Here is a 26842-nt window from a genome sequence, read left to right as displayed (position 1 = left end):
GTGGACATGTTAGAAATCAGGTCTGTAGAAACGATCCTGGGCTTTGAGGCGTAGCAGGGGCTGCTGGCAGCAGGATATTACCGCACTGGGGTGTGCAGCACGCTGGGCTTCCCAGGTGGCGCAGTAGTAAAGAATGCCTGCCGTGCAGGAGACGCAGGAGACGATGGTTCCTGGGTCAGGAAGATCCCCTGAAGAGGGAATGGCTACCCACTCCGGTATTCTTGCCTGGAAAATCCAGTGTACAGAGGGGCTTGGCAGGCTACAGTCCATGGGGTCACAAAGAGTCAGGCACGATTGCGCAACTAACACTTCACAGATTGTGAAAGTGCGGACTAGATTTGGGGCCAGGACAAGGTTCCTCGATTTCTCTGAGAGTGTGAAGTTCTTCTCTCTATGCCCTTCACTGAAATGGTCACAAGAGGACAGTGCTTTGTGGCCCTTAGGGATCCTGAGTTAGACAAACAGGAAAGATTTGAAACCCATATGTGACGACTGACCAGTGACAACCGTGTGACGTTTTACCACCCTGGCTTGACCCACACATTTACATGTTCAGCTCTAAAGCTCAGCAGTCATGATTATTTTCATGTCACACTGTTGTAAGAAGAAGGATGAAAAATGCTGCAAAAACTTCATTTCTGCTTATTAAACGTGTTCCTGCTTTGTGTTCTCAGAGTTTTCTCTATTTAATAAAGTGTTCTATTTAGTCTCTTATCTTAATTGAATGTTCCAGTTATCTTTTCTGCTGCATAGCCAGTAATTTAAAACTAATTAACTTATTTTTTGGAGCTCAGTAGAATTAGGTTTTCCTGTTGCAGTTGAGTCATAGGAGCTATCGCCATGTTCATTTAGTGATTATATTTATTCAGGAAGCTTTGCTAAATTTGATTTAACCAGAGTGATTAATTGTGCCAGAGAAGCTATTCTTGGAGTATTAACTATTTCCGTGCACATCCCTGTGTGAAACTGTATAGTCTAGCTACATTTTCTGTACATAAGTGTCACAACAAAATGCTGAATTATAATTGTCCCTTACTTTCCCTTTGGAGAAGGAAATGGCAGCCCACTCCAGTATTCTTGGCTGGAGAATTCCATGGACAGAGGAGCCTAGTGGGCTATGGTCCATGGGGTCACAAAGAGTTGGACACAACCGAAGGACTACCAATTTCCCTTAGAATTGTCATAAAAGTAATTATCCTGGGTTATCTCAAAAGTACAGTTTCTGCTTTGATTTCCGTCTGGTTACAGACCTGCTCTTGATGAACTCTGTAGTTAATGCGTTACGAGATTATTTAGAGTCTTCTGAGCAGTGATTTACTCCCTTCTCTCCCCTCTTTCCTCAGGGAATCGCAGACACGGCTCAGACCATTTATGAAACTGCCGCTCGGGAACACGAGAGCCGGGGGGTGACGGGCGCCGTCGGGGAAGTCCTGCGCCAGCTCCCCCCGGCCGTGGTGAAACCTCTGATCGTTGCCACAGAAGCGACATCGAACGTCCTGGGTGGCATGAGAAACCAGATCAGACCAGATGTTCGGCAGGACGAGTCGCAGAAGTGGCGCCATGGGGATGACTGATGTTTCAGACGATGGGGGGAGATGTGGAGCAGAGGGTCCCACCGGCAACGTCAGAGGAAACTCATTCACTGTTATCGTGCTCATCTCAGGAACAAAACCATTTCTTAGTGAAATAATTTAGTATCAAAGCAACATGCAACCAAAACCTTTTGACATTTTAGGGCTAGTTGGTACTTTCCAGTAGACATGTTTGGTGGCTGATGTCAAAAGTCCGTAAAGCATTTGCTGCCAAGTTAGTGAAATGCTTGCTTTTATTAAAATGACTGTAATCTTCCTTGTTACAGACAAGCTGTCATTGGAAACCTCCTTTTACAGTACAGGGTGCTCAGAAACATTTTGAGTACTTTGAAAGCACTATATTTACGTTGCTCCAAGGAGTTGCTTTTTCTCCAGGTTTAAAGAGAATCACAGCTTCGAAACTTTCATTAAAAATGAGAGACAGAAGCCACAGGGAAAATGAAAAGCAAATAGGATTTTCAATATAAATATCAGTGAGGAAAAAATAACCCAGTCTGTTGGATTTAGTGTTCACACAGTCAAGAACGTCGTTTCCATTTGCTCAGAAAATCCTTCTATGGGAGTTTGAGAACATGAATGTCGCAGACTTGTTCTGTTGTGTTGCACTTTATTATGTGTGTGTGTGTGTGTGTGTGTGTTTTGTGTGTTTAGATTAATACAAGTCGTGCTATATTCTACATGTAATTTACAGAGTTACACAAAGTATAAAGAGGACTAAGTCTGAAGGTTTTTGGCAAAGGTAACTCAAATGTAACTTTCGTTTATTCTAAGTGTAATGAAAATGTGCATTCTATGATGAACTGGGGCCCATATAATTGTTTATTTGTTCAAATTTAAGCAGGTATAATGCAAGCTTATTAGGGGTGTGTGGAAAGGGAGATTGAAAGTGGTTTGTGGAAAGAGAGATTGAAAGTGGTTTTTACTCTTTCGAAATTAGCCAAAAATCCTCCAAATATGCCCTAGTCAGCTATTTTGAAGCACCATTTTTACTTGGTTAACAATGTACATTTTGATATTCTGTCAGGAATGAATAAAGTATTTTTATTTAAAGGTAAAATTGTTTTATGCTTCCATGAATATTTTGCTTCTCTTAGAGCATATTCATAGATGCAATGCTAGGATTTACTCCAAAATCCTTGGGAACACTTTCTCAAAATTGATTTTGGTTAATGTTAAGCAGATCATTACCTAGATGTGAGAAGGAAATGGTTCTCCAGAACTCCATCTCTGACTTTAGATTAATCTAGCAGGAAGAAAACATAGGACTTTGTATGCATCCTCTATTTAAAGTGTCATGATGTGAACTCTCTCATTTCCTAGAATGGGGGGATGTCATCAAGTTGAAGTTGAATTTCAGAACTACTTTCAGTTGGGGGTTTGAAAAATGACACTGAATCAGTTTCATTCTTGAAACTTTCTACAAGAAAGCAAAAATCTGAACATTTAAAATTTGTAAAATTTTGTTAAGTAGCGTGTAATTCTGTCTTGTTCTCTTTTTACTGCTGAAAAACTTGAAAGGCCAGTGCTCAGAAAACCACCTATTGAAGCGTCAGAGGACCATTTGTTACTAGACCCCAGCTGGATGGAGCCCACCTAGAACGTGGTCCTGAGTAAACACGAATCATGGCTGTTTACTGTATGAAGCTTCAGCCTGCTTCTGGGGCGCTCTCTGGGCACCCTTGCATCAATCCCAGCATTTTCCCTTACACAGAACATGCTGGGTATGGTATCTGTGATGAGCAATCCAACTGAAAAATGCTCAAATTTAAAAATATAAAATCTCCTTAACTTTTAAATATGTTTTCCATACTGTATCTAATTGAACTTAATTAGTATAGGGAGAAATAATCATCCTCTTCTCTGTACTCTGAGTTGCAAATGGACCCATTTTTTGACAGATTGGGTTTATAAGTCCCATTAAGCATATCTTTATTATGTAATTTCCATGGCTGTCTCTTCTGCCCTCCTGCTTTTGATAGAATCTACCTGAGGGATCAGAAACCTTGTGTCTCAGAAAGATTTAGTGTCAAGGATTTGTTCGTTGTCACTGTAACCAAGATGCTCTTTACCTGAGGTGTTTACGTGGAAGAACTGTGTGTGTTTGAACACTTTGCCATTGTTAAATATCCTTAATTTTTTTCTTTTTTAATAGTGTCTTTTCGAACTTTTACGCCATGCTGACACAGTAAAGCGTGTTGGCAGGATGCTTGTGTGGCCAGGTCTGTGACTTACCAAGTGGTGACTTTGCCAAGACGTTCAGCTCTAAGCCTCAGTGTCCCCCTCTGTAAATGAAGAGGCTTCTTACGACAGCAGAGATTTTCAGATGATTGGAGTGTGCACATGTGTGCGAGCAAGCATGCGAGTGTGAATGATGGTGTGGGATGTAGCACTTAGTCGTGGGCCCGAGGCCTGTGACACCTTGAACAGGTGGCATTGTCAAGCAAGAGCCCTGGCCGTATGGCACCCACAGAAGCCCCAGCTCCTCCGGGTCTCTGATCTCTTTGACTAATGTGTTTCTGAATGGTGCCTTCAAGGCTGACCTCTGCATGGGACAGACTGAGCATGTCCATGTATCGCTGCATTGAGTCCGTGTGTGTATCCCCCTGAGGGTCCAGGTAAGCAAGCTCTATCAGGAAGCATCAGTGAGTTTCAGAACCTCACAGGCTTATAGGAGCACAGTAAGACTGCCTTATGTTATAAAGGCAGCAGGGGGCCATGGTGACGTCTTCTCTTGATTCGGGCTGATTGGGATCCCCCAGTTTCCCTGCCTGTCTGTCCACAGATGGCTATTGTTTACAAGTACAGTGTCCGCTCAGCGCTCACCTTTTAGGACAGATAGGATGGCATCTTTTTTGTAGATATCATAACAAAGACTTCCATTTTAGTAAAGCTTGAGTCCAATTTGGATTCCCAGTTAAGCACATGTATGTAACATCAATATTTTTATAATACAGAACTCAAGAAAAAAAAAATCTTCCCAAGTAGCAATGTGCCTAAAATGGCAAAAAGACAAAAAACTAGTATTTCTTGGTCCTGCTATGTGTCACTTTTAAATGCTGTTGAAATAGTGTCAGTTTTTAAGGGAATAACTTTTTAACCATCTCCTTTAAAAACTGTTCTGTAGGTTTGGTGCCTTTGTTCAATTCTCAAACAGGCCAAACAACTACGCCTGCTGCTTGGGGGCCGCTTGCCACCCTCAGGTACTGTCGAGTTGGGTTGTGTGCCTCAAGCTTGCCCTCACCAGAGAAAAGAGACAGGGCAGAGGTGGAGTTCAGCAGTTTTAAACCCGAAGTCCACACTTGCACTAAGTAGTTTTAGGATTAACAGTTTATTATCTTAACATTAATTTAGATCTCATATATAAAAGCCACATGACCTGACTTAAGGATAATCATTTAACTCTGCTTTGCTTCAGTTTTCTCTGACCTTCGTGGAGTCTTTCCTCAGCTTCATGGGGACTGTGGCAGGGCTAGTGGTCTGTGGCGAGCAGTCTATTCCGTGCTTCCCTTCACGTCCTCTTGACATGACCTAAGACATGAGAGAAAATGTCTGTAAAGTTCTTTAAGCCTCTTGAAAGTAAAAGGCCCTATGCAAATACAAAGTAATACTTGGTTATCTGCAGATGCATCAATTGGATGTACCCATTGGTACCAAATTGAATAAATCAAATATAAGTTTGTGAGTCTCAGGTTAAAAAGGAAAGTTGTTTAGATAGTGTATAGATAATGAAGGGGCGGGGGAGATTTTTTTTCCTCTTGCCAAAAAATCTTGTTTCTTTTTACTCGAAGATAACAGTCAGTCTTTTCATTGAGAATAACTGAGTGCTTTAATGCCAATATATTTTTATCTCAATAGTTTCAGGATCATGCTAGGCACTCTGCTCCCTGTAATAGGCTTTATATGCACAGTTGCAAGTCAGCCAGTTTTAATCAAAATAATTTCCTTTTCATGGTAGTGTCTACAAGTCAAAGATAGAGAAGGCCGTCTAGTACATCACAATTAGTTTCTTTGGGGCGGGGAATACGAAATTTAAGTGAGTTTCAACAATTCATATTTTGAAATGTCAGTGATTTTGAAAAACAGGTGTTGCACATTTTTTTTTGCCTCCTGTACCCAGTGTCAGCCCCCTGGTTTCAAGCACGTAGCCTCATAGAAAACCCCAGAGTGCTCTCTGATGTATTTCAGGAGATTGTAGACTTGACATTAGCTGACTCAAGGGCATCTCTAGTGCTGTGTGTGTCTCGGGGTGGGGGGGCGGCGGTGGCGGGAGGCGGGGTTGAAATCGCAGCCCCTCCTTTAAGAATATGTTTACTTTGCTGTTTCCCATGTGTTTTGTATATATGACATGGCAGCTTCCAATTTCTAGTTGGATTTGTCTTAACGTTGTTTGTATAATTTGCCAGTCACACAGGACTGTTGGCAACAGGACTGTTTGCTTTTCCATTGCGAAATTTGGTAGGGACTCCAGTTCAGCTCTTACGTTAATCCATCCCGATTTATTTTGGACATTGAATTGATCTCACCACAAGTGAAAAGCACGTCGTGTATGTTGACTGTCGTCGTTGCTGTTTCCTCATGGAAGTAATTCTAAATGTAAATACTTTAAGAATACTGATGCTGTATGAGTATTTTTGTGGCTATGTTAACTTGTTAGTGTGACTATTTAAAGTATGAATTTAAGGATATTCTTGAAGAAAATTAAAATATTTACTCTTTGGAGTTTGCTTTAAACACTATGGTCTCTCTCTCCAAGAAATGCTTCCTGTATAAAAAGCCTGTATTAACATTTTTCGAAGCAGAGGGTAGGTCTGTGTCAGATCCTGTTCTTGGGAAATGGTCTTCCTCTGATCCTGGTACTTGGAGCAAATCTTGTAGCTTACCTGCTACTGGCTTCTGAGATATCAGTATACAGGGCATATTCTGTTAGAGTCTGCCACTCCTTCCCCCTTTTGGATATTAATTGCTGCATGAGTTATTTTATCTCTAAAATGTAGACTTACAGCAAACACATAGTTTTGGTCGTAGGGACCTAGATAAATACTTGAAAAATCTGTTCTTTTTGGAGGAATCTTATTACTTAGGAATATTTTAAAGAAATATTTATTCTTAAAGACAATAGTTTGAAAGATACTTTGATGACAGATCTCATTACATGACCGTTCACTTTGCACCATCAGAGAGAAGTCATGGGTCACAACACACCTCACACATGACTTTTTATAAAAAAAAAATTTTATATTGGGATATAGCCAATTAACAATGTTGTGAGAGTTTCAGGTAGACAGCAAAGGGATTCAGCCATACATACGTATGTATCCATTCTCCCCCATACTCGTGAGAGAGAGGGAAGCGAAGCTTTGTGAGGTGCCTGCTGTGAGCCAGGTATTGTATTATTTGCATAACCTCGTAGCCCCTCTGAGGGGTGGTTATAATAGTCTTTGTTTTCCAGAGGAGGAGACTGAGGTTCAGAGAGGTCAGGTAGTTGCCCACGCTCATTCTAGGATTTCATTTAAGAGGTGCAGTTGTCTAAGTTAGTGAAAACTCTTCACTAATAAGGAGACCAAGAAAGAAGTTCTGCTAAGAAGTCGAGGTTAAAGGCTCCTAGAATACTTGAGTCTGACAAAGTTGCTTACCCTGCATCTTCACCCCTCTCCCCTCCCCTGGTCGGGCTCCAGTCACAGTCATAAAGCTGGGAATGGGGCTAAATTAGAGTCCTTCCGGTTAAAAGAATCTTGCCCTTGGGGCTGGTTACGCTCTGCGGGTCTGTCCTGCACATTGTGAGATGCTTCATAGCATCCTTGGGCTTAGTACATGCAAGTCGCACCTCCTCCCCAGCTGTGTGAGCCAAAAGGTCTCCAGACTTGGCCAAATGTCCCCTGAGTGGCAAAAAAAACCCTGGTGCAAATCGCTGGGTTAAAAGCTTCCCTGGTGAAAATCATGTGCAACCTGGAGTGAGAACAGTGCCTAAGAGCTTCCCCACGTTACGTTCTAGAATATTCTGCCTGGTTCCTCCTTACCTCAGCTTAAAGATGATAATTTTCAGACAGGCCCAGCCACCCTCACCTCTTTACGATAGCACACACTCCTATCAAGACACTTTGTGGCACATCTCTCATTTTAAAGTCGTGTGTGTTAAGTATTTGCTATGTGACTACTACTTTGTTCAGCCTCAACAACATGGTGTTCACATTCACTATCAGCTGGAGTCCTGGTAGGGAGCAGACAGGCACTGAGGTGACCGAGGGCAGTGTAAGGAGGGGACTTGGCATAGGTGAGCAGGGGCGCAGGAGACCCGAAGCGCCTTGAGAGCTGACTCTGGGTCTTCCCTGGGCCTCAGGTCTGTGACTCCGGTGATGGCTGTCGTTTTCCTGCTCCCCTTGGCTGCAGGAATGCGAGGCTCCTTCTCCTCCTCTAGTCCGTCCTTGGGGATACTGAGGCTAAGCCTCCTCGCAGGCCTGAGGGCACAAAGCAGGGACTCACAGAACCTGTAGCTGAAGGAGAGGGCTGCCGGACAGTGGCTGTAGCCTTAGGTGGAGCCAAGGAGCCAGAGGGGTACGACAACTATTTGGCCTCCTTGGGCTCCCGCCCTCCCATCTCCTGCTGGAGCTTCTCACAGGTTGAGCCTATAGTCCAGTATCTCAAGCTTATCCTGGCAGAAAGCACAGTGGAAAACAGAGCAGAGGGGTGGAGAATGGATCTGAGGGGGGCAAATGAAAGCTGGCCAGCATTCAGACACAGTTTACATGTACACTATTGTCTTCATTCTGCACATGCCAACACAAGAGGCTTAGGATAAGTCACCTACCCAAAGCCATACAACGTGCTAGTTAACAAACGTTAGTCACTGATGACAGCTCAGTTCCATTCAGTCGCTCAGTCGTGTCCGACTCTTCACAACCCCATGAACTGCAGCATGCCAGGCCTCCCAGTCCAACTCCTGGAGTTTACCCAAATTCATGTCCATTGAGTTGGTGATGCCATCCAACCATCTTATTCTCTGTCATCCCTTCTCCTGCCCTCAATCTTTCCCAGCATCAGGGTCTTCTCAAATGAGTCAGCTCTTTGCATCAGGTGGCCAAAGTATTGGAGTTTCAGCTTCAACATCAGTCCTTCCAATGAACACCCAGGACTGCCCTTTAGGATGGACTGGTTGGATCTCCTTGCAGTCCAAGGGACTCTCAAGAGTCTTTTACAACATCACAGTTCAAAAGCATCAATTCTTCAGTGCTCAGCTTTCTTTACAGTCCAACTCTCACATCCATACATGATCACTGGAAAAACCATAGCCTTGACTAGATGGACCTTTGTTGACAAAGTAATGTCTCTGCTTTTTAATATGCTGATGGCAGATAAACCCCCAAATCCTAGTAGTTTAACAAAAAAAGTTTATTTCTCATTTCCATCAAGTCCAGTGCTCCTGAATATCTGGCAGCCCTCCTCTGAGTGGTGATGGAGGATCCCGGGCTTCTTCCATCTTGTGGCTCTGCCTCACAGGAGAGAGAGGATCGCCTAGGGCTGGAGACTTTTGCCCACATTCTATTGGTCAGAATCCTATCTGACCTAGCTGACCTTGCAGCTGTGATCCCATCCAGCTGCAAGGGAAGCTGGGGAATGTAGTCTTGCTGTGTGCCCAGGAAGGAAATAGGGATTGTTGAGAAGCTAGCCAGACTCCTGTCGGGAAAAAAAACAAAAAAAACAAAAAACCCACAACCTCAAGGTCGAGAATAATTTTTTATTTTGCAACCTTTTTGAGCATTTCAAGCCTAGAAGACAGCCTCTCAGATAGCTCTGAGCGACTTCTCTAAAGAGGTATGGAGGGAGCCAAGGTAAATAGAAGTTTTTGCAAATACCAGGTGGTTGGACATCCAAAGATAGCTGTTAATTGAAGAAGACACACGTCTCAAGAACTTTAGCACTTTTCTGCGGGGGCGGGGTGGGGGGGGGTGGGAAGGTGCGAGAGTCTAGACTCCTTCGCGACGTTCCTTTGGTGTGCTCCTCAGCTATCTGGGTTGAGCCCCTGGTGTTTTCTCATCCTGAGTCCCCTCAGGGTACACACAGTAGGGGCGGCCGCAGTGGCTGCGGGCACGGCAACAGGCAACCCGTTTGTCTGCATCCTGCCTTTCCTCACCACCAAGGCAGCTGCAGCGGCTAGGTGGCTGTAGCCATCGTTTGTTTACTGATCGGCAGGCAACATTTTCCACTCACACCTGCCACATGCAGAGATTTTAATCAGAGAATGTCTGACTCCAGACACATGCTCTTAGCACATGCTCTGCTGGAATTACACTTAGTTACACTCCAAGGTAATTTGATACAACTAAGTTGGACTTTTTTCCCCCCCTCTTTGTTTGTTTACACTCCTGAAAGCAGTTCCTCATGGAGCAAACAAATCAGATTCAGCAAACATTGGCTGAGGGATGAGGCAGGATAGTATAATGTAATGGTTCTCAAAACTTGTCAGTGTATTGGAATCACCCGAGGAGCTTTTAAAAATTCCAAAACCCAGGCAATAGTCCTGGAGTGGGTTGCCATTTCCTTCTCCAGGGGATATTCCCAACGCAGGGATCGAACCCAGGTCTCCCGCATTGTAGACAGACACTTTACTGTCTGAGCCACCAGGGAAATCCTAATTAAATCACAGTTCAATGTATTAGATGCCCTTTTTGAAGGTGTGTTTTCGAAGCTTTCCAGGTGACTACTGTGCAGACACATTGGGGGCCACCGGGGAAGTGGCTAAGCATGTATATTTTTGAGTCAAACTGCCTGGATAGGAAACCAGGCTCCACTACTTGTTAGCTGTGTGGCCTTGGGGAAGTTGCTGAATCTTTCTGTGCGTCAGTTTCCTCCTCTATATAATGGAGCTAATAATAGGATTTTATGAGGATTATTTGAGTTCACCTATGCTAAATGCTTAGAATAGTGGCTGACACATAGTGCCCACAGCTGAGAGAACAAGACATCCACGGCAATGCAAACGCAAAAAGGGAATTTATTACTAGCTCGAGCCAGGGCCCAAGTCACTTCCAGAGCAGTGGAGTAGAGCAAGGTCCCTGAGCCCTGAATTATAGCAGTATTTATAGGTTCAAGACAAAGACAGGGAGTGGGCAAGAGCGGATTGGTTGCAAGGGTTACTCGACATCTGCTAATTGGCTAGATTTTCCTGCGCGCGGGTTTTCTTAGGAGATTTCTATCCTCGACCCGATTGGCCCAGATCAGGCTATGGGAAGTATACTGATTGGTGGTCGAGTCCTGGCACCAGTGGAAGATGATCTCAGTTCCTCCTTGGCAACAACTCAGCCCCTCTGTAAAGGAGACTTAGGCCTACCTTGGCCCTCTGAAGCCTGCCATGGCACCTGTTTGGTCCTAACGATAGTAAGCACCATCTAAGTGTTAGATATTATGGTTACCATTTCCTGAATGCCTGCGATGAGTAACACCCTGAGGTAGATTTGAAAGATACATGTGTATGTGTGCTGGTTGTGTCCGACTCCTGGTGACCTCATGGACTCTAGCCCACCAGGCTCCTCTGTCCATGGGATTCTCCAGGCAAAAATACTGGAGTGAGTTGTCATTTCCTCCTCCAGGGGAATCTTCCCAACCCAGGGACTGATTGAACCTGCATCTCTTGTGTCTCCTGCATTCTCAAGTGGATCGTTTACCAGTAGCGTCACCTGGCAAGTCCTATGAAAGATATGGTCCTCGACTTTGGGGAACTTGGAACCCCCTGAGAAGATATCAAAATCTAATATAAGACAGATTAGACATGGCTAATTATTCCAGCCTTCTGTTCCTTATAAAATCAATCTGTCTTGCTTCTGAGAAATTGGGTGGCATTTTACGAAGCCAAGGAAAGGAGAAGTCACTCAAAATAGTCTTAGAACTGGAATTCCTGATTTTAAAGATGCCACCTGGTCTCCTCCTCTTTCGCTGCCATCCAGACATCTGCTTTCCTGGCATTAAACACAGAGCCGGGGCAGCTTTGGGAAAGCCAGAGAAGCCAGTTCCCTTTTCAGCCTGATGTTCAGGATTGACTGGTTCCAGGGAAATTTGACTTGAAGGGTACATCTTGGGTAGCATGTGGAAATAAAAGTCAAGGAGGGTGCTGGAGGCAACGTCTTTGCGGTTCTGGGTTTTCTGAGGAAAATGAACATTAGCACATCTTTACAGTAAGAATTCCTAAGGCTGTCAGAAGAGGGCAAAACATTCTCTTACATTTAGATTTCATTGAGGTATAAAGGAAAACATGACTGCTCACTGCCAAGTACTAACGTTGCTTCCAAAACCTAATGAGAGCCTTTGTCAGCCCAGATGTGGCCTATTTATTTTTAGAGCAATGAAGACCTCAAGGCTATGACTTGAAAAGCACTTAACATTTAGTAAAAGTTATGCACAATCCCCACACCCCTCAAAAAACTATGCTATTTAAAAATCATTATCAATATCATTAATACTGGCTGCCCACTCCAGTATTCTTGCTTGGAGAATTCCATGGACTGTCTTAGTTCAGTTCAGTTCAGTTGCTCAGTCATGTCTGACTCTGTGACCCCATGGACTGCAGCACCCCAGGCCTCGCTGTCCATCACCAACTCCCACAGTTTACTCAAACTCATGTCCATAGAGTCGGTGTGGACTATCTATGGGGTCGCAAAGAGGTGGACATGACTGAGTGACTTTCATTTCACTTCATTTCATCAATATCATAGCTCAATTGTTAGAGATTCTCTTTTCATATATGTAACAGTAAGGCCAAATATTTAAGTTTAAACTGGTTTTACTTACTTCCCCCTCGTCCCACCTGTTTTCTTTTAAATACTATCTTCTTCAAAACTCTCCTTAATCTTTCATACCGGATTTCATTTTGAAAGTCATCTTTTTAGTCTTTATGTCCTGTTTGCTGAACTGGGGTTTCAGCCCACTCTCTACCCCAAAGACTGACCTTGAGTAGTCCCCTAACTTGGCTGCACCTCAGTTTCTCAGTGGTTTTCATACTAACCGGGCTTCTCAGGTGATGCTAGCAGTAAACAATCTGCCTACCAGTGCAGGAGACGTAAGACACACGGGTTCGATCTGTGGGTCAGGAAGATCCCCTGGAAGAGGAAATGGCAACCCACTCCAGTATTCTTGCCTGGAAAATCCCATGGACAAGGATTCTTGGCCTTCCCCAATCAGGAGAAATTCAGGCAAGGCTTTATTGGGGCCCCTGCAGTTGCAGGAGAGCGTGAAAACATGCAACAGGCTTGCTTGCTTGCTCTCAAGAGGGGGCAAGCTGGTTCCTCATAGGGGGTGAAGGGTGGGGGTGTGTCCAGGGATCAAGCTGGACGGGTGGTTTAGGTGGTTTGCCCCCGGCTTAGGTGTATGTGCAAGGGGCATTGCAGGACCCTGCTTTTTCTCCCAACACCTTGTTTTTGCTCAGAAGTGGCAGTTGAGTTTTTGGTCTTTTTCTATCTTTTGTCCAGAATTTGCCCCACCTACAGCATACATGCAGGTTTTTGTTTTTTTTTTCAAGCAGTTATTTTTAGTCCCATATAGTCTCTTTGTATTTTGTAGCTCAAGGAAACATTTTTCCTGGTGTAAGCTTTGCAACTGTAGGAGACGTAAGAGATGCCGGTTCAGAAAGATCCCCTGGAGGAGGGCATGGCAACCCACTCCAGTATTCTTGCCTGGAGAATCCCATGGATAGAGGAGCCTGGCAGGCTACAGTCCATGGGCTCAGACAAAGTCAGACACGCCTGAAGTGACTTAACACACACACAAGCTTTGCAGCACCGCAGCAAAGGGTCCCATGTCCAAGCCTGTCTCGGTTGATCTGCAGCCTGTCTTCGTTTATCTCACAGATGGATCACTCCGAGGGGAAACGCCGAATCGATGATATGTGACATCCATTTAAAATTTGAGTGGCTGTTTTGAGTGCCAATTTCCCTTTTGTAGAAGTTGTATCTACGTAAGTATCCACCAAAAGGGCTCAAGAGAAATTGTTGTCTCTTCACATTTCGTGTTTTGTTACATTTTGGAACGTATCTGCTGTATGTTCCAAAGGACTTAGCTTTGAAAATTTGTGCAGAGACATTTCTGGGGAAAGAGCATTCCTCCTTGGATGCCAGCAGGGGGCGCCCGCTCTCCTCTTGAGTGGAACTGATTTCTTGCATTTGCCCCAGCAAGCTCCTGTAGTCCAGCTGAACCTGAGCAAATCTTGGCCCCACACAGAGTGGGAAGGTTTTAGAAAAATCCTAATTATCCCAACCCTTTCACAAGGCTAGTCTGTGGCAGCTTCCTCTTAGTCAAGGACATGGCTTCAAATTGAATATAAAAATGTCATTTGATTTCACAATTAATTTCTCCCTATAAATACCAGGTTGGGTGGTAAAGCATGCCTGGCCCCTCTCTCAATCCCCAGGGCTTGTGAAAGTTGTCAGCGTTCACAGCAAGTTGATAAGCGAATATTTGAGACCTGAGATAATTGAAACGTGCTTTATATTCATATAAAGATCTTTTGTTGTGTTTTCCCTGCAAGGTGGGGGAGCCGGTACGTAAACTGAGTCTGAAAGAGGAGCTTCTCTGCTAATTCATTCCTCTGGGAAAATGCAGCCCCCGTCCCCGAATCCCACTACTCAGGGCTGGGACTAAGGTGAGGCGGCCGGGGAACTCCCTTGGGCACAAAGTTTCAGGAAGGGGGTAGTGTCCAGGGGCACGGGGAAGGAAATGGCAGCCCACTCCAGTATTCTTGCCTGGTAAATCCTGTGGACAGAGGAGCCTGGTGGGCTGCTGTCCATAGGGTCACATAGAGTTGGACACGACTGAAGCGACTTAGCATGCATGCATGTGTTGTAGAAGGAAACGGCAACCCACTCCAGAATCCCAGGGACAAAGGAGCCTGGTGGGCTGCCGTCTATTGGGTTGCACGGGGTCGGACACGAATGAAGCGACTTAGCAGCAGCAGCAGTGTAGAGGGGCACTGTAGTGACCAAGATAGTAACTGAGTGCCGTGTGTTCTTTTAAATCAGTTAGGCTGCGCTGGGCATCCGTTGTTGCGTGCAGGCTTTTCTATAGTGGCTGTGAGTGGAAGATACTCTTTGCTGCCGTACATCGGCTCCTGGGTGTGGTGGCTTCTCTTCCTGCAGGGCGCAGGCTCCAGGCATACGGGCCTCAGTAGTTGCGGCATGTGGGCTCCAGAGTGCAGATTTAGTAGCCATGGTGCATGGCCCAGCTGTTTCACAGCATGTAGAATCCTCCCGAACCAGGGATCGAACCCGTGTCCCCTGCATTGGCTGGCGGATCCTTATCCACTGTACCACCAGGGAGGCCTCTGAATGCAACGTTTTTAAAAACTCAGAATAAATGCAAAATACTCATGATGAACCAAGTGGGAACATTTTAAATAAAGACAACACGGCCCCTGCACCTCCCTCCTCATCTCAGTGGCCTCCCTCTCAGCTGAGCCGGATCTTGTCTTTCCTTAAAATGTGGTATTTTGCTCATTATGACTGAATCACATTCCTGCCTTTTCTCCCTCTCTCCCGATCTTACCCACCCCTGCCCATCACAAGGCAGTCTATAGTGCAATGCAGGAAAAATGCCACAGGGAGCAGCCACAAGGTGTGGGTCAGGAGTGAGGGATTCATTGTTCAGCCCCGGGGAGTGATGCCAGAATCAGTGGTGGCTAGTTGCTATCAACTGAGGTCACTGTTTGGACTGGAGGAGAGCCTCTGCTGGAGTGAGATTAGCAAACATTGACTGTGTGTGCTATGCTGAGTGATTGATTCTCTGCTTGGCAATTTAACCGTCCCAACGGTGGCATGTGTGGTACCTGTCCGCCAACCCTTTATCTCCGCTGGCCTTCCAGCCTCCCTTTGCACACGCTTTCCTAGGACCATGGCCCCTCCCCTTCCCTTTATTAAGTTCAGTCCTTCAGGGCTGAAGTCCTCCCCCTCTGAGAAGTCCCCCCAGATCGCTAGCATTTCCTTGAGGCCATTGTCAACGTAACTGGATCACATTAGCCAAAATGTGGCTCTCAGCTAGGGATGGAAGGTGATTTTGCTCCCAGAAGACATTCAGTCACATCTGGAGACTCTGAGGTTGTCATACTGGGGATGGCGGGCGCTCTTGGCATCCAGTGGTTAGAGGCCTGAGATGCTGCCAAACAGCCTGCCATGCCCAGGATGGCCCTCCCAACCGAGAGCTGTCTGCCCTAAATGTCTAGTGTCAAGAACACTTGTGCCAACTTTGCCAAGAACTTTTGTGGAAACTCTAAGGAATCAGATTTGCATTTCACCATCAGTCTTCCCAGGTGGCGCTGGTGGTGAACAACACACCTGCCGATGCAGGAGATGTAAGAGGTGTGGGTTTGATCCCTGAGTCAGGAAGATCCCCTGGAGGAGGGCATGGCAACCCACTGCAGTATTCTTGCCTGCAGAATCCCACGGACAGAGGAGCCTGGTGGGATGTCGTCCTGCTGCTGCTGCTAAGTCACTTCAGTCATGTCTGACTCTGTGTGACCCCATGGACAGCAGCCCACCAGGCTCCTCTGTCCCTGGGATTCTCCAGGCAAGAACACTGGAGTGGGTTGCCATTTCCTTCTCCAGGGATACCGTCCATTGGGTTGCAAACAGTCGGACAAGACAGAAGTGACATACATACCAGGCTTTCATTTTTTTTTTTAAATTTCACTGGGTCTTCGTTTCTTCAAGTGGGCTTTCTTCAGTTTTGGCGAGTGGGGGCTCCCCTCTAGCTGAAGCGCCCAGGCTTCTCACTGCAGCGGCTCCTCTTGTTGCCGAGCGCAGGCTCCAGGTGCTTGGGGTTCAGCGGTGGCGGCTCTCATGCTCCAGACCGTTGGCTCAGGCGTTGTGGAGCATGGGCTTAGTGGCTCCACGGTGTGTGGGATCTTCCCAGACCAGGGATTGAACCCGTGTCCCTGCACGGGCAGGCAGATTCTTATCCATGGTACCAGGGAAGTCTGAGTTGTCTATGTTTTTATCCAAGATATTTGGAATTTGAGTCCCTTGGAGTATGGGATGGGCAGGAAACTAGGAGTCAGGGTTTGAAGACAGTCCTGTTTTCGTGTCTCAGTTTTAAACAACAGGAGGCAACAAGAGTCAGCAGATGGGGCTGCCATCTTTGTTTCTGAGAAGACCTCTATCAGACAGTGTCACTCAGGCGTGTGGCCACAGTGGGCTTCTTAGTTCTGAATCCCAGAGTCAGGTGGACTTACCCACACAGGCCCATGCTGAGTTTCCCCCTCTGGGGCAGAGCCTCATGGCTGAGAGAAGCCCAGTGTCTGCAGACAGCACTTTCCAAAGAGTGAATATGGACGGGGGTGCTGAGCTCTGCAAGTTCAATTCTTTTTTTCTTGAAACTGGTCAATCAGCTAAGTCACTTTTCTTCCTCAGAGAGGAGTTAAGGGGTGGGCAAGAGGCCCAGAGGTTGGGAGCAACCCCTCCTCATTGAAACTTGGCGAATCAGTGAGGATGGGCTGGATTCTGTTGCAGTAACAAACATCCTCCAGCCCTCTGGCTTGAAACAACAAGCGTAGATTTCTCACTCGCGTTTAACACAGGGCTGTTGGTACGTAGTCCCTCAGGGATCCAGGCTGATGGGCTCCACCTCTTAATGACACCACTGTCTGGGTTTACTATAGCAGAGGAGAGGAGAGCTGTGCTCTGAAATGCTCTTGCCTAGAAGGGACACACAGGTTGCCTTCACACTGGGCAAAGGAGTGCGAAGACCACACTTAACTCCAACAGGGTGAGGAAGTTCAACCCTCCTGCTTCCCAGAAGGACGGGAGAACTGGCATTGTTGGAGACCAGCAGTCATGTCTCTCCCAGGAGGGTGAAGAAGGACTTCCTGTCCTTCCCACCACTTCCATCAGCACTGGGCAAGGGCGATTCCACTGGAAAGACAAGGAGTTCTCAGGAAGTGTTTTCCAGGGAGCCATTTGCCTGGGCTGGAGGAATAGACACGACGGGAGAAGAGGCAGCCCCAGATGCCGTGTGGATGGCGTCACCATGTGACGGGCAAAGCACTCTGGGCCTCAGCTTTTCCATCAGTACATTGAACAGGTTGCACTCTTCCACATCCTGTGAACCCTCTAGGGTGGAAAGGTCTTATTTACTCTGCACCCCATGCCTCACACAATCATTGTTATTGTTGTTCAGTCTCCCAGGGGTGTCTGACTCTTTGCAACCCCGTGGACTGCAGCTTGCCAGGCCTCCCTGTTCCTCACCATCTCCCTGAGTTTGCCCAAGTTCATGTCCATTGCATCAGTGATGCCATCCAGCCATCTCATCTTCTGACACCCTCTTCTCCTTCTGCCCTCAGTCTTTCCCAGCATCCGGGTCTTTTTCATTGAGTTGTTTCTTCACATCAGGTGGCCAAAATACTGGAGCTTCAGTTTCAGTATCAGTCCTTCCAGTGAGTATTCAGGGTTGATTTCCTTTAAGTGTCCATAGTGGACACTAATACGTGTAGTCAAAGCACTGAATGAATTACCTGCTCTGATTCCATCTGAGTTTGGGTAGGTCAGAGCTGGGGTATTCCCCAGTCCCCCATCATTCATTACACCTAATCCATCGTGGGTTTTGACTCCATCTGAGGTCAGCTCTGTGTTTACTGCACCTCCCTGCTCAACCCCTAGAAGCAGAGCTACCAGGTAACTGGCTGCTGACCACAGGTGGGCCCAGTGAACCTAGCCAAGACCAGTGGAAGAGCCACCCAGCTGAACCCAGCCCAAGTGGTCAGCTGCAGAACTGTGAGCTGAGGTGCTTGCTCTAAATCATTGTTGGGGTTTTTTTTTTTTAATGCAGCAATAGATGACTGATACATTCTTCCAGCCATTGTCCTATGTTCTTGTGAAATTATCTCTCTGAAATGCAGGCCTGAACATGACATCCCTGTTCAGCATCTCTGTTGACTGGCATGGCCTTCTGATATCTTCTGTCTCCAAAATCTCCTGGAAAGTAAGCCTGGCTTCCTGCCCACTGCCTTAAATCCTACCCCAGATACAGGGAGCTCTGCCACCATCAAGGCAACTCAGATGGTAGGATCCCTGGTGCTCAGGCCTCTTCTCTGACCTCCCAGTCTCATGGGCATCCCTGGTCTGGACCAAGCCCTGCTTCAGGAGTCCCGCTCACTGAGCAAGTTTCCACCCATCTTGGGGCTGGGTTTCCCGATCACTGAGTGAATTTCCACCTATCCTTATCTGTGAAATGAGGTTGAGCCTGATGATATTTTCTTTTTAAAATTTTTTATTAGATTCATAGATCCCTTGTACTCTTTACTCAGTACCCCCTACGAGTAACGTCTGAGTATGGTATGATATCACAGCCAGGAAGCTGACCATATAATTTTTCAGATTGCACCAGTTTGACATGCACTCATTTTGATGATATTAAAAGCCTCTTCTAGTTCACAGGAGGAAACTTCCCACCTGCTCCTCATCAAACTCGTGACTCATCTCCGGAGAACAAGAAAACGTCTGTGTCCATTGCAACACTTGGGAGACTCCCCAGGCTGGGATTTAGGGGGGCTTAGCGCTGCTTATTTTCCATGACAGTTGGGGTGATGGATGCCACAGGGGAGGGTGGCCGGCAGCCACGGATTCACAGGATAGGTTCGAAGCTGGAAGTGGGCTGGAGAAGAAGCTGTACTCAGCCTTTCAGAAGAGAGAGAGGAAAAAAAAAAAAAAAACAGGGGCGTGGAGCTGGGAGGGTGGGTCTTTTCTTAATTAATAGGTCCCATTAACTTTTATTTACTTAATTAATTTTTGACTGTGCTGGGTCTTTTGCTGTGCGGGCTTTTCCTCTAGTTGCAGCAAATGGGGCTCCTCTCTAGCTGCGGTGTGCCGGCTTCTCACTGCAGCAGCTTCTGTTATCAAAGAGCACGGGTTCTGGGGCACGTGCACTCCTAGTTGCCTGATCTTCCTTGATCAGGGATTGAGCCAGTGTCCCCTGCATTGGCTGAGCCACCAGTGATAAACCCCACCAGATGAATGGCCGATTCATCCGGCCATGCCAGGTGTGAGCTCTATAAGGTGAGCCTGGGCCTGGACCCAGGTGTGAAATACCCAAGGTGAGCACGTCAACAAGAGCCATGGGAACTCAGAAATATTCATTTCTCCCTCAATATCAATCCTTTTAACCAAGGTAGGAATTTTTCTCCCTGCAAATGAGTAATTGACCTTCCCAGGAGAAGGACAACAGAATTCTTACGGTGGGATGGCCTACAGCTCCCCAGCTGTAGGAGTGAGCGCTGTGCTTTGGTTAATGTGACAGGCGTCCCATAAATCATCTGTGCGCTTATCAGAGCCCGTGTTGACCGTCTGCTGTTGAACTTCAGGTCAACGAGCAATGCCGTGACTTCTCAGGCCAGCACGCTCTTCCATAGCATGTGGGATTGTTTCTCGTGAGCCCTGTCAGGATTTTTGAAGCTGCAACTTTAAAGGGCCCAAAAAAGAAGGGTAGAGGACATGTTGGAGTCTGTGCGCAAGAGACTGGGTCTTATTTTCTCTTTCCAGCTCTCCCTTCCTGCCTGGATGCTTCTGTCCATTCTGGCCACTATGCTGTTGGGGCTTTGCTCACTGGGTCCTATGCAGGGGCTCAGAAACTGCATTGCACTGGAGTCAAGCAAGCTGGCTGAGTCCAGCCTCCACCCCTGGGGAGGGGGCCTGCCTGTTGGGAGCAGCGCTGCTACCCAGCTCCAAAGAATTGATGTCCTGGTGAAGCCCCAGGAGGTCAGCCCTAAGAGGACCAGGCTTGTGCCTCGGCCTTGTCTCCTGCTTCAGATCCTGCCTTAAGCACCTGGCAACAGCAGATGCTTAATAGACATCAGCTGAATGAACAAAAGAGTGCAGACTCTGCACTGCAAGAGCTTCCAAGTGCTCAAGTGAAGCCCGAGGTTGGGGACTTTTTATGGAATTTAAATATCTGTCAAACGCCCCCTGGTCCAGAGTAGATATGTGGGGAGGCAGGATCCTACCTGTTGACCTAAATGCAGGCCTCCTGAACCTCTCTCTCTGCTCTCCAGGAAGCCGACAGGAGCTGGGCCGCAGATCAAAGGGTTGTCCCTGATGGCCTAGGTGTCTGGCAGCCCAGCCCCTGCCTGCCTCTCCATCACCAGGCTCCAGGAACACTGCCTCCTTGCCATTTCCTGAATGAACCTAGGTCTTCTTTGATGTCCCATGAGGACGGGCCCTTCTCGTGCAGCAGGAGAGATCCCCTCTCCCCAACCCTTCCTTGGAGACTGTCTTTGGCACCGGGCCCACTGACCTCTCCTCCCCAGGTCCTTCCAGCACCTTGCCTGCCTGATTGCCCACCCCCCACCTCACTGGTCTTTGACTGCCTTATCTTAATTAATGAAAGTGAAAAGTGAAAATGAAGTCACTCAGTTGTGTCCAACTCTTTGCGACCCCATGGACTGTAGCCTACGAGGCTCCTCCATCCATGGGATTCTCCAGGCAAGAATCCTGGAGTGGGTTGCCATTTCCTTCTGCAGGAGATCTTCCCGACCCAGGGATTGAACCCAGTTCTCCCGCATTATAGGCAGATGCTTTACCGTCTGAGCCACCAGGGAAGTCTTAATTAGCAGACTCCATTAAAGTTTATTTACTTATTTAATTGTTGGCTGTGCGGGGCCCTTGCTGCTGTGCGGGCTTTTTCTCTAGTTGCAGCGAGTGGGGGCTCCTCTGTAGCTGCGGTGCACAGGCTCCCCACTGCGGCGGCTTCTGTTGTCGCAGAGGAAGGGTTCTGGGGCGCATGGGCTCCTAGGTGCGGCTCCCCGGCTTTGTTGCCCTGCAGCCAGTGAGACCTTCCTAGATCAGGGATCGAACCAGTGTCCCCCAGCTGGGAGGCGGATTCTTTATCACTGAGCCACCAGGGGGCCCGCATGGCCACCCTTGATCCCGTGCTATCCCGGGGTGGCCCCACCTGTGGAACACTCAGTGCAAACCTTCCTACTTTGTGGCCACAACCTCCTATTTTTCTTGCTTCTATCTTGCTCTGGATGCTCCCTTTAAGCCCTGTCCTTTAACCGCATCAGCATCACTCTGCTTCCCTCATCTCCTATGTTCATTTGCTTCCCTAATTTAGCCATTTTCCATAGTACCACCAAAATCCCCAACACCCTTAAACGATGGCTGCTCATCTGACAAATCCCACCCCTGGAGCAGTCCACTGTCTGCCATACCTGGGCCCACTGAGCTTGGCCAGAGTGATTAATTCACATAAGAAATGCATGTGGGCTCCCTGATGGTCCAGTGGTTAAGAGTTCACCTGCCAACGCAGAGGTCACAGACTCCACCCCTGATCCGGGAAGATCCCACTTGCAGAGATGTAGCCACGCCCGTGAACCACAACTACAGAGCCTGCTCACTCCAGAGCCCGTGCTCCACAGCAAGAGGAGCCACTGCCACGAGCAGCCTTGCACTCCAGCTAGCGAGGAGCTCCCGCTTGCCGCAACTAGAGAGAGCCCTAGAGCAGCAATGAAGAGCAGCAGGGCCAGAACCAAACAAACAAAATGATCATCTAGCAAAAATGCATACCTCCAGCCAGGCGCTCACAGCCCCTGAAACACCTCCATGCTTCCCTCCTGCCCTTGACCATCAGAGATCCTCCCAACACCTGCTTCTCCTCACACCTCAAATCCCTCCCTGGCAGCCTCGTCCTTCCTTCCTTCTTTCTCCCTCTTAACCTGTGAACCCTCCTGCCTCTGGGTCTGATTTGTTTCTTTTCTCGAGAGCACTCCTTTTCCCCGTTTTGCTTGTCTTTGGGGGATTTTAGGTCTCTTCCTCCAGGAAGCCCCTCTGGATGGCTCCCTCCCCGCCCCCGAGGCTGGACGCCCCTTCTGTGTGTTCTCATCTGACAGCAGATGCTCCCGCTCTGTGACGCTCTCCTAACTCTCATCCCTGTTGCCTTGAGCTCCTGGAAGGCAGACCCTCTCAGGGTCACCAGTGGGACCCTGGCAGCAAGAAAGGCACGGAAGCATTCTTTCACCCGCAGCCCGCACTTTCCACCTGTGTGTCCCGGTTCTGCCTCCCTCTCTCCATGTACCAGGTTCCTGTTGTGGTTTAGTCGATTACTCATGTCCGACTCTTTTGTGACCCCACGGACTGGTAGCCCTCCAGGCTCCTCTATCCATGGAATTCCCCAGGCAAGAATACTGCAGTGAGTTGCCATTTTCTCCTCCAGGGGATCTTCCTGACACAGCGATCGAACCTGCATCTCTTTGCGTCTCCTGCATTTGCTGAGCCACCAGGGAAGCCCGTACCAGAGTCTACCCCTCGTCAAACTCGGCTCACAGTTTACTCCCTTGGCAACCTCTATTTTGGTGACGCTGGAAGGAGCCCATCCTCCTTCCCTCTGAACGCCCTGGGCACGGGTTTGTGTCACCTGTACGCGATTTCTCTTTTTTTATATACTGTAATTATTTTGATCTCCATAAGTTCCTTGCAGATAAGATCTCTAGCTATATCATCTCTCTGTTCCTGGTAGTTAACCTAGAACATTTTGGAAGGACAGTTGGAATGGCAGTAAGAGATGCTTATTGGAAATTTGTTTCCTACCACTGTGACAAATTAACCATAAACTCGGTGACTTATTAAAAACAACACAGATTTATTATCTTCCAGTTCTGGAGGTCAGGCCTCCAAAGTAGTGTCGCTGGGCTGCAGTCAGGAGGTCAGCACAGCTGGTTCCTGCTGGAGGCTCCAGGGAGAGCCCATTTCCCTGCCATTTCATCCTCTACAGGGCACCTGCAGTCCTTGGCTTGTGGCCCCTTCATTGCATCCTTCCAACCTTCTCTGACTTGGACACTTCTGCCTGCCCTTTGTAAAGAACTTTGTGATGATACTAGACTCATCCAAATAGCCCAGGGTAACCTCCTCAGCTCAAGATCCTTAGCTTAATCATGCCTGCAAAGCCCCCATTACCACATAGACATTCCCAGGCTCCAGGGAAGAGGTCCTGGTTATGTGGGGGGGTGATGGGGGAGCTCATTCAGCCTACTGTTGCTGTTAAGTCACTAAGTCATGTCCGACTGTTTGTGACAGAAGGGATTGCAGCACACCAGGCCTCCCCGTCCCTCGCCAACTCCCAGAGTTTGCACAAACTCATGTCCATTGAATCGGTGATGTCATCCAACCATCTCACCCTCTGTTGCCCCCTTCTCCGTATTTATGATGTCAGTAATAATGGATAAGGAAGCCACACTTCCTGGCTCCCCGCTGTGTTAATTCCGCCAGAAAAGTTGGAGGATCTCTTTCCTATGAGACGAGGCTACCGGAGTCAGACTCCCAGGAATGCATTGTTTATAAAGTTCCCAGACTTTGGTTCTGAAAAGCTGGCCCCAAAAGACATAAATCACTGGATTCAGGCAGCTGTTGACGAAAGCAAAGAAGTTGGCACACTGCAGGCCCAGATCGATGAAATTCTCCCAGAAGCAGCCTCTGACAGCCCTCACCTGGAACAGAAATTCCAGGAAGGCAAAGAAGTGGTAGGGCGCCCAGCAGAGCAGGAAGGCAGACACGAGGGTGAGGATCAGGGCGGTGGTCCTACCATCCCTAGGCCCTCCACACCTCATCCTGCTGATCTCCCGCCTCCCCCGCAGGGCTGCCAGGATGTGATAGTTGAAGAAAACGATCGCAGCCAAGGGGAGGAGAAAACTCAGCAGGGTTAACTCCACCATCCTTGCAAAGGGCCAGGCGTCGTGGGGGTACCGCAGCACACAGGCGGAGACATTCAACTCCGGCACAGCCTTGATGGAGCGCAGCAGGAACGTGGGGAGACTCAGGAGGGCCCCCACAGCCCAGATGAGCAGACAGGTACCCTGGGCCCACCGCCGCCGCCGCCGCCTCCGGCTGGCCATGGGATACACCAGTGCACAGTAGCGGTCCTGGCTGATGGCCACGACCAGGAAGATGCTGATGAAGAGGTTGGCCTTGATGACGCCGTTGACCAGGCGGCAAAGGAGCGCTCCGAAAGGCCAGTTGAATTCATTCCGGATGTTCTCCGCCCAGAAGGGCAAGCCCAAGACGAACACCAGGTCAGAAGCCGCCAGGTTGGCCAGGTAGATTTCGGCCGCGTTCAGACGCCGTCGGGCCACGAGGAAGACGGACAGCACGAAGAGGTTCCCCAGCAGCCCGCAGAGGCAGATGGAGAGGATGCAGGTGGGCAACACTCGGTGCAGCAGGGCCCAGGCTTCCCAAGCTTCGTCACAGGACGTGGCATTCAGGGACAGGGGCTGGCTCTGGTTGGGAGTCTGGAGCTCCAGGAGGGCCCAGGACGCCATTCACGGTGACCTGCGAGGAACAGTACACAGAGGATCACGCAGGAGGCAGCCTGCTCTAATCCGCAACCTATCCAGCCTGCCTCCGGTTTTGGAAAATGAAGTTTTATAGGCACATGGCCACACCCATTCATTTACATTTTGTGTTACAGTAGCAGAGGTCTTTTTTTTTTTGTAAATTAATTAATTTAATTGGAGGCTAATTACTTTACAATATTGTAGTGGTTTTTGCCATACATTGACATGAATCAGCCATGGGTGTGCAGAGTTGAGTGGCTGCCACAGTGGCCATTTGGCCTGCAAATATTAATCATCCATTCCCTTAGAGCTTCGCTAGTGATTCAGATGGTAAAGAATTCACCTGCAATGCAGGAGACCAGGATTTGATCTCTGGGTCAGGAAGACCCCCTGGAGGAGGGAATGGCTATCCACTCCAGTATTCTTACCTGGAGAATTCCATGGAGAGAGGAGCCTGGTGGGCTATAGCTCATGGAGTCTCAGAGAGTCGGGCAAGACTGAGCAACTACTGACTAACACTTTCACTTTTCCCTTAGAGAAAAAGCTTGCCAACTCTGAGTATAAAGGAAAAGACGACCAAGGCTTTGAGCCCCAAGTTCAAATCCTGACACAACCATGTGTTGTGGGCCACTTAGACCCCCTGAGTTTTATTTTCCTTTTTGAAAATTGGAGCTAATCATATCGTTCTTGTGGGATTATGTCAAGAACTGTGTCTATGGAATACCTGACCTGGTCACCTGGCTTAGAGGAGGCACTCAGTGGAAGGGGAGGATGAGTCTTATTTACAACCGTGCTATTATGATTAGCAGTGCAACAAATATTTAATGAGCACCTACGTTGTGCCAGCACTTTGCCAGGCACTGGAGATACAGGGCCCAGCCCCCTGAAAGTGCTCACCATCTAAGCAGACAGGAGACGGTGGCTGATGGCTGAAGACAGAACGAAGCAAGGGAGAGACCTGGCCAGTGGAGATGCTGGCCCACTGGAACTGGAACCAGTAGGATGGAGAGGGTGGAGTCCATAGTAGAAGGTGCGGAGTTTCTGGGGCTTCACACCGAAAAACCCTCCCCCCATTTGGACGAGCTAACATATGCATAGCGCTTCAAATGGTCTCCGGCTCTCCGTAGGCACTTGCTACCTGTTAACTGTTGTTATCATCTTGCTTATCCTTAGTGATGCTTGAGAGATCTTCAGCTGGGCACAACTCACAGTATCCAACACAAGATACCGCCTAAGACAGCTGATCTCCAGAGAGTCTATTTGGCTCTGCAGACTTAGGTAATCGCTTTGTGACGCTGAGCCTGACTTTCCTCATCCGACCTTCTCGCTGTGACACTGAAAGCCACGTGCTGCGCCATTCACATCGGGTCAAAACCACGGGTCCCTCCATTCGTTCATCCACTGGACAAGTATGTACTGAGCACCCACTACGTGCCAGGCACAATTCTAGGCATTTGGGACGAGCAGTAACAAACAGCCAACCCACCCTGCCCTCAAGGTGCTTCTAGCCTCGTGGAGGAGAGAGGCAATGACAGGAAGCTCAGTGAATAAACTTGTTAGCCCGGGAGGGGCAGCCGTGGAGGCGATGAGCTGTGGCCAGGCTTTAGACATATTCCAAGGGTAGGACCACCACGATTTTCCAATTGTGTATGTGTCATGAGAAAGGAGGGGTTGCATGATGCCTAGATTTTGGGCCTGAGAACCTGGAAATGGCAAAAAGATGGGGAAACAGTGGAAACAGTGGCTGACTTTATTTTCTTGGGCTCCAAAATCACTGCAGATGGTGAATGCAGCTATGAAATTAAAAGATGCTAACCCCTTGGAAGGAAAGTTATGACCAACCTAAACAGCATATTAAAAAGCAGAGACATTACTTTGACAACAAAGGTCCATTTAGTCAAGGCTATGGTTTTTCCAGTGATCATGTATGGATGTGAGAGTTGGACTATAAAGAAAGCTGAGC

The 26842-nt window shown here is 47.9% G+C and overlaps 2 protein-coding genes across 4 annotated transcripts in view; one reads left to right on the top strand and one right to left on the bottom strand.

Annotated features, from left to right (window-relative positions):
* Positions 1 to 6305, top strand: part of ATG2B (autophagy related 2B) — a 76766-nt gene extending 70461 nt beyond the window's left edge. For both annotated transcript variants that reach the window (XM_018066141.1, XM_005695367.3), the window contains exon 42: positions 1344 to 6305. In XM_018066141.1, coding sequence (XP_017921630.1) covers positions 1344 to 1574 — 231 coding nt within the window. In that variant the 3' untranslated portion in view covers positions 1575 to 6305. The remainder of the gene's footprint in view (positions 1 to 1343) is intronic.
* The window catches only part of BDKRB1 (bradykinin receptor B1), a 34699-nt gene continuing 31028 nt past the window's right edge, over positions 23172 to 26842 (bottom strand). For both annotated transcript variants that reach the window (XM_013973149.2, XM_018066143.1), the window contains exon 3: positions 23172 to 24874. In XM_013973149.2, the coding sequence (XP_013828603.2) occupies positions 23806 to 24864 (1059 nt within the window). In that variant the 5' untranslated portion in view covers positions 24865 to 24874 and the 3' untranslated portion in view covers positions 23172 to 23805. The remainder of the gene's footprint in view (positions 24875 to 26842) is intronic.

The sequence above is a fragment of the Capra hircus genome, chromosome 21 (assembly GCF_001704415.2).
Source record: "Capra hircus breed San Clemente chromosome 21, ASM170441v1, whole genome shotgun sequence".
NCBI classification, from domain to species: Eukaryota; Metazoa; Chordata; class Mammalia; order Artiodactyla; family Bovidae; genus Capra; species Capra hircus.
This window is presented reverse-complemented; position numbering and strand designations above follow the sequence as displayed.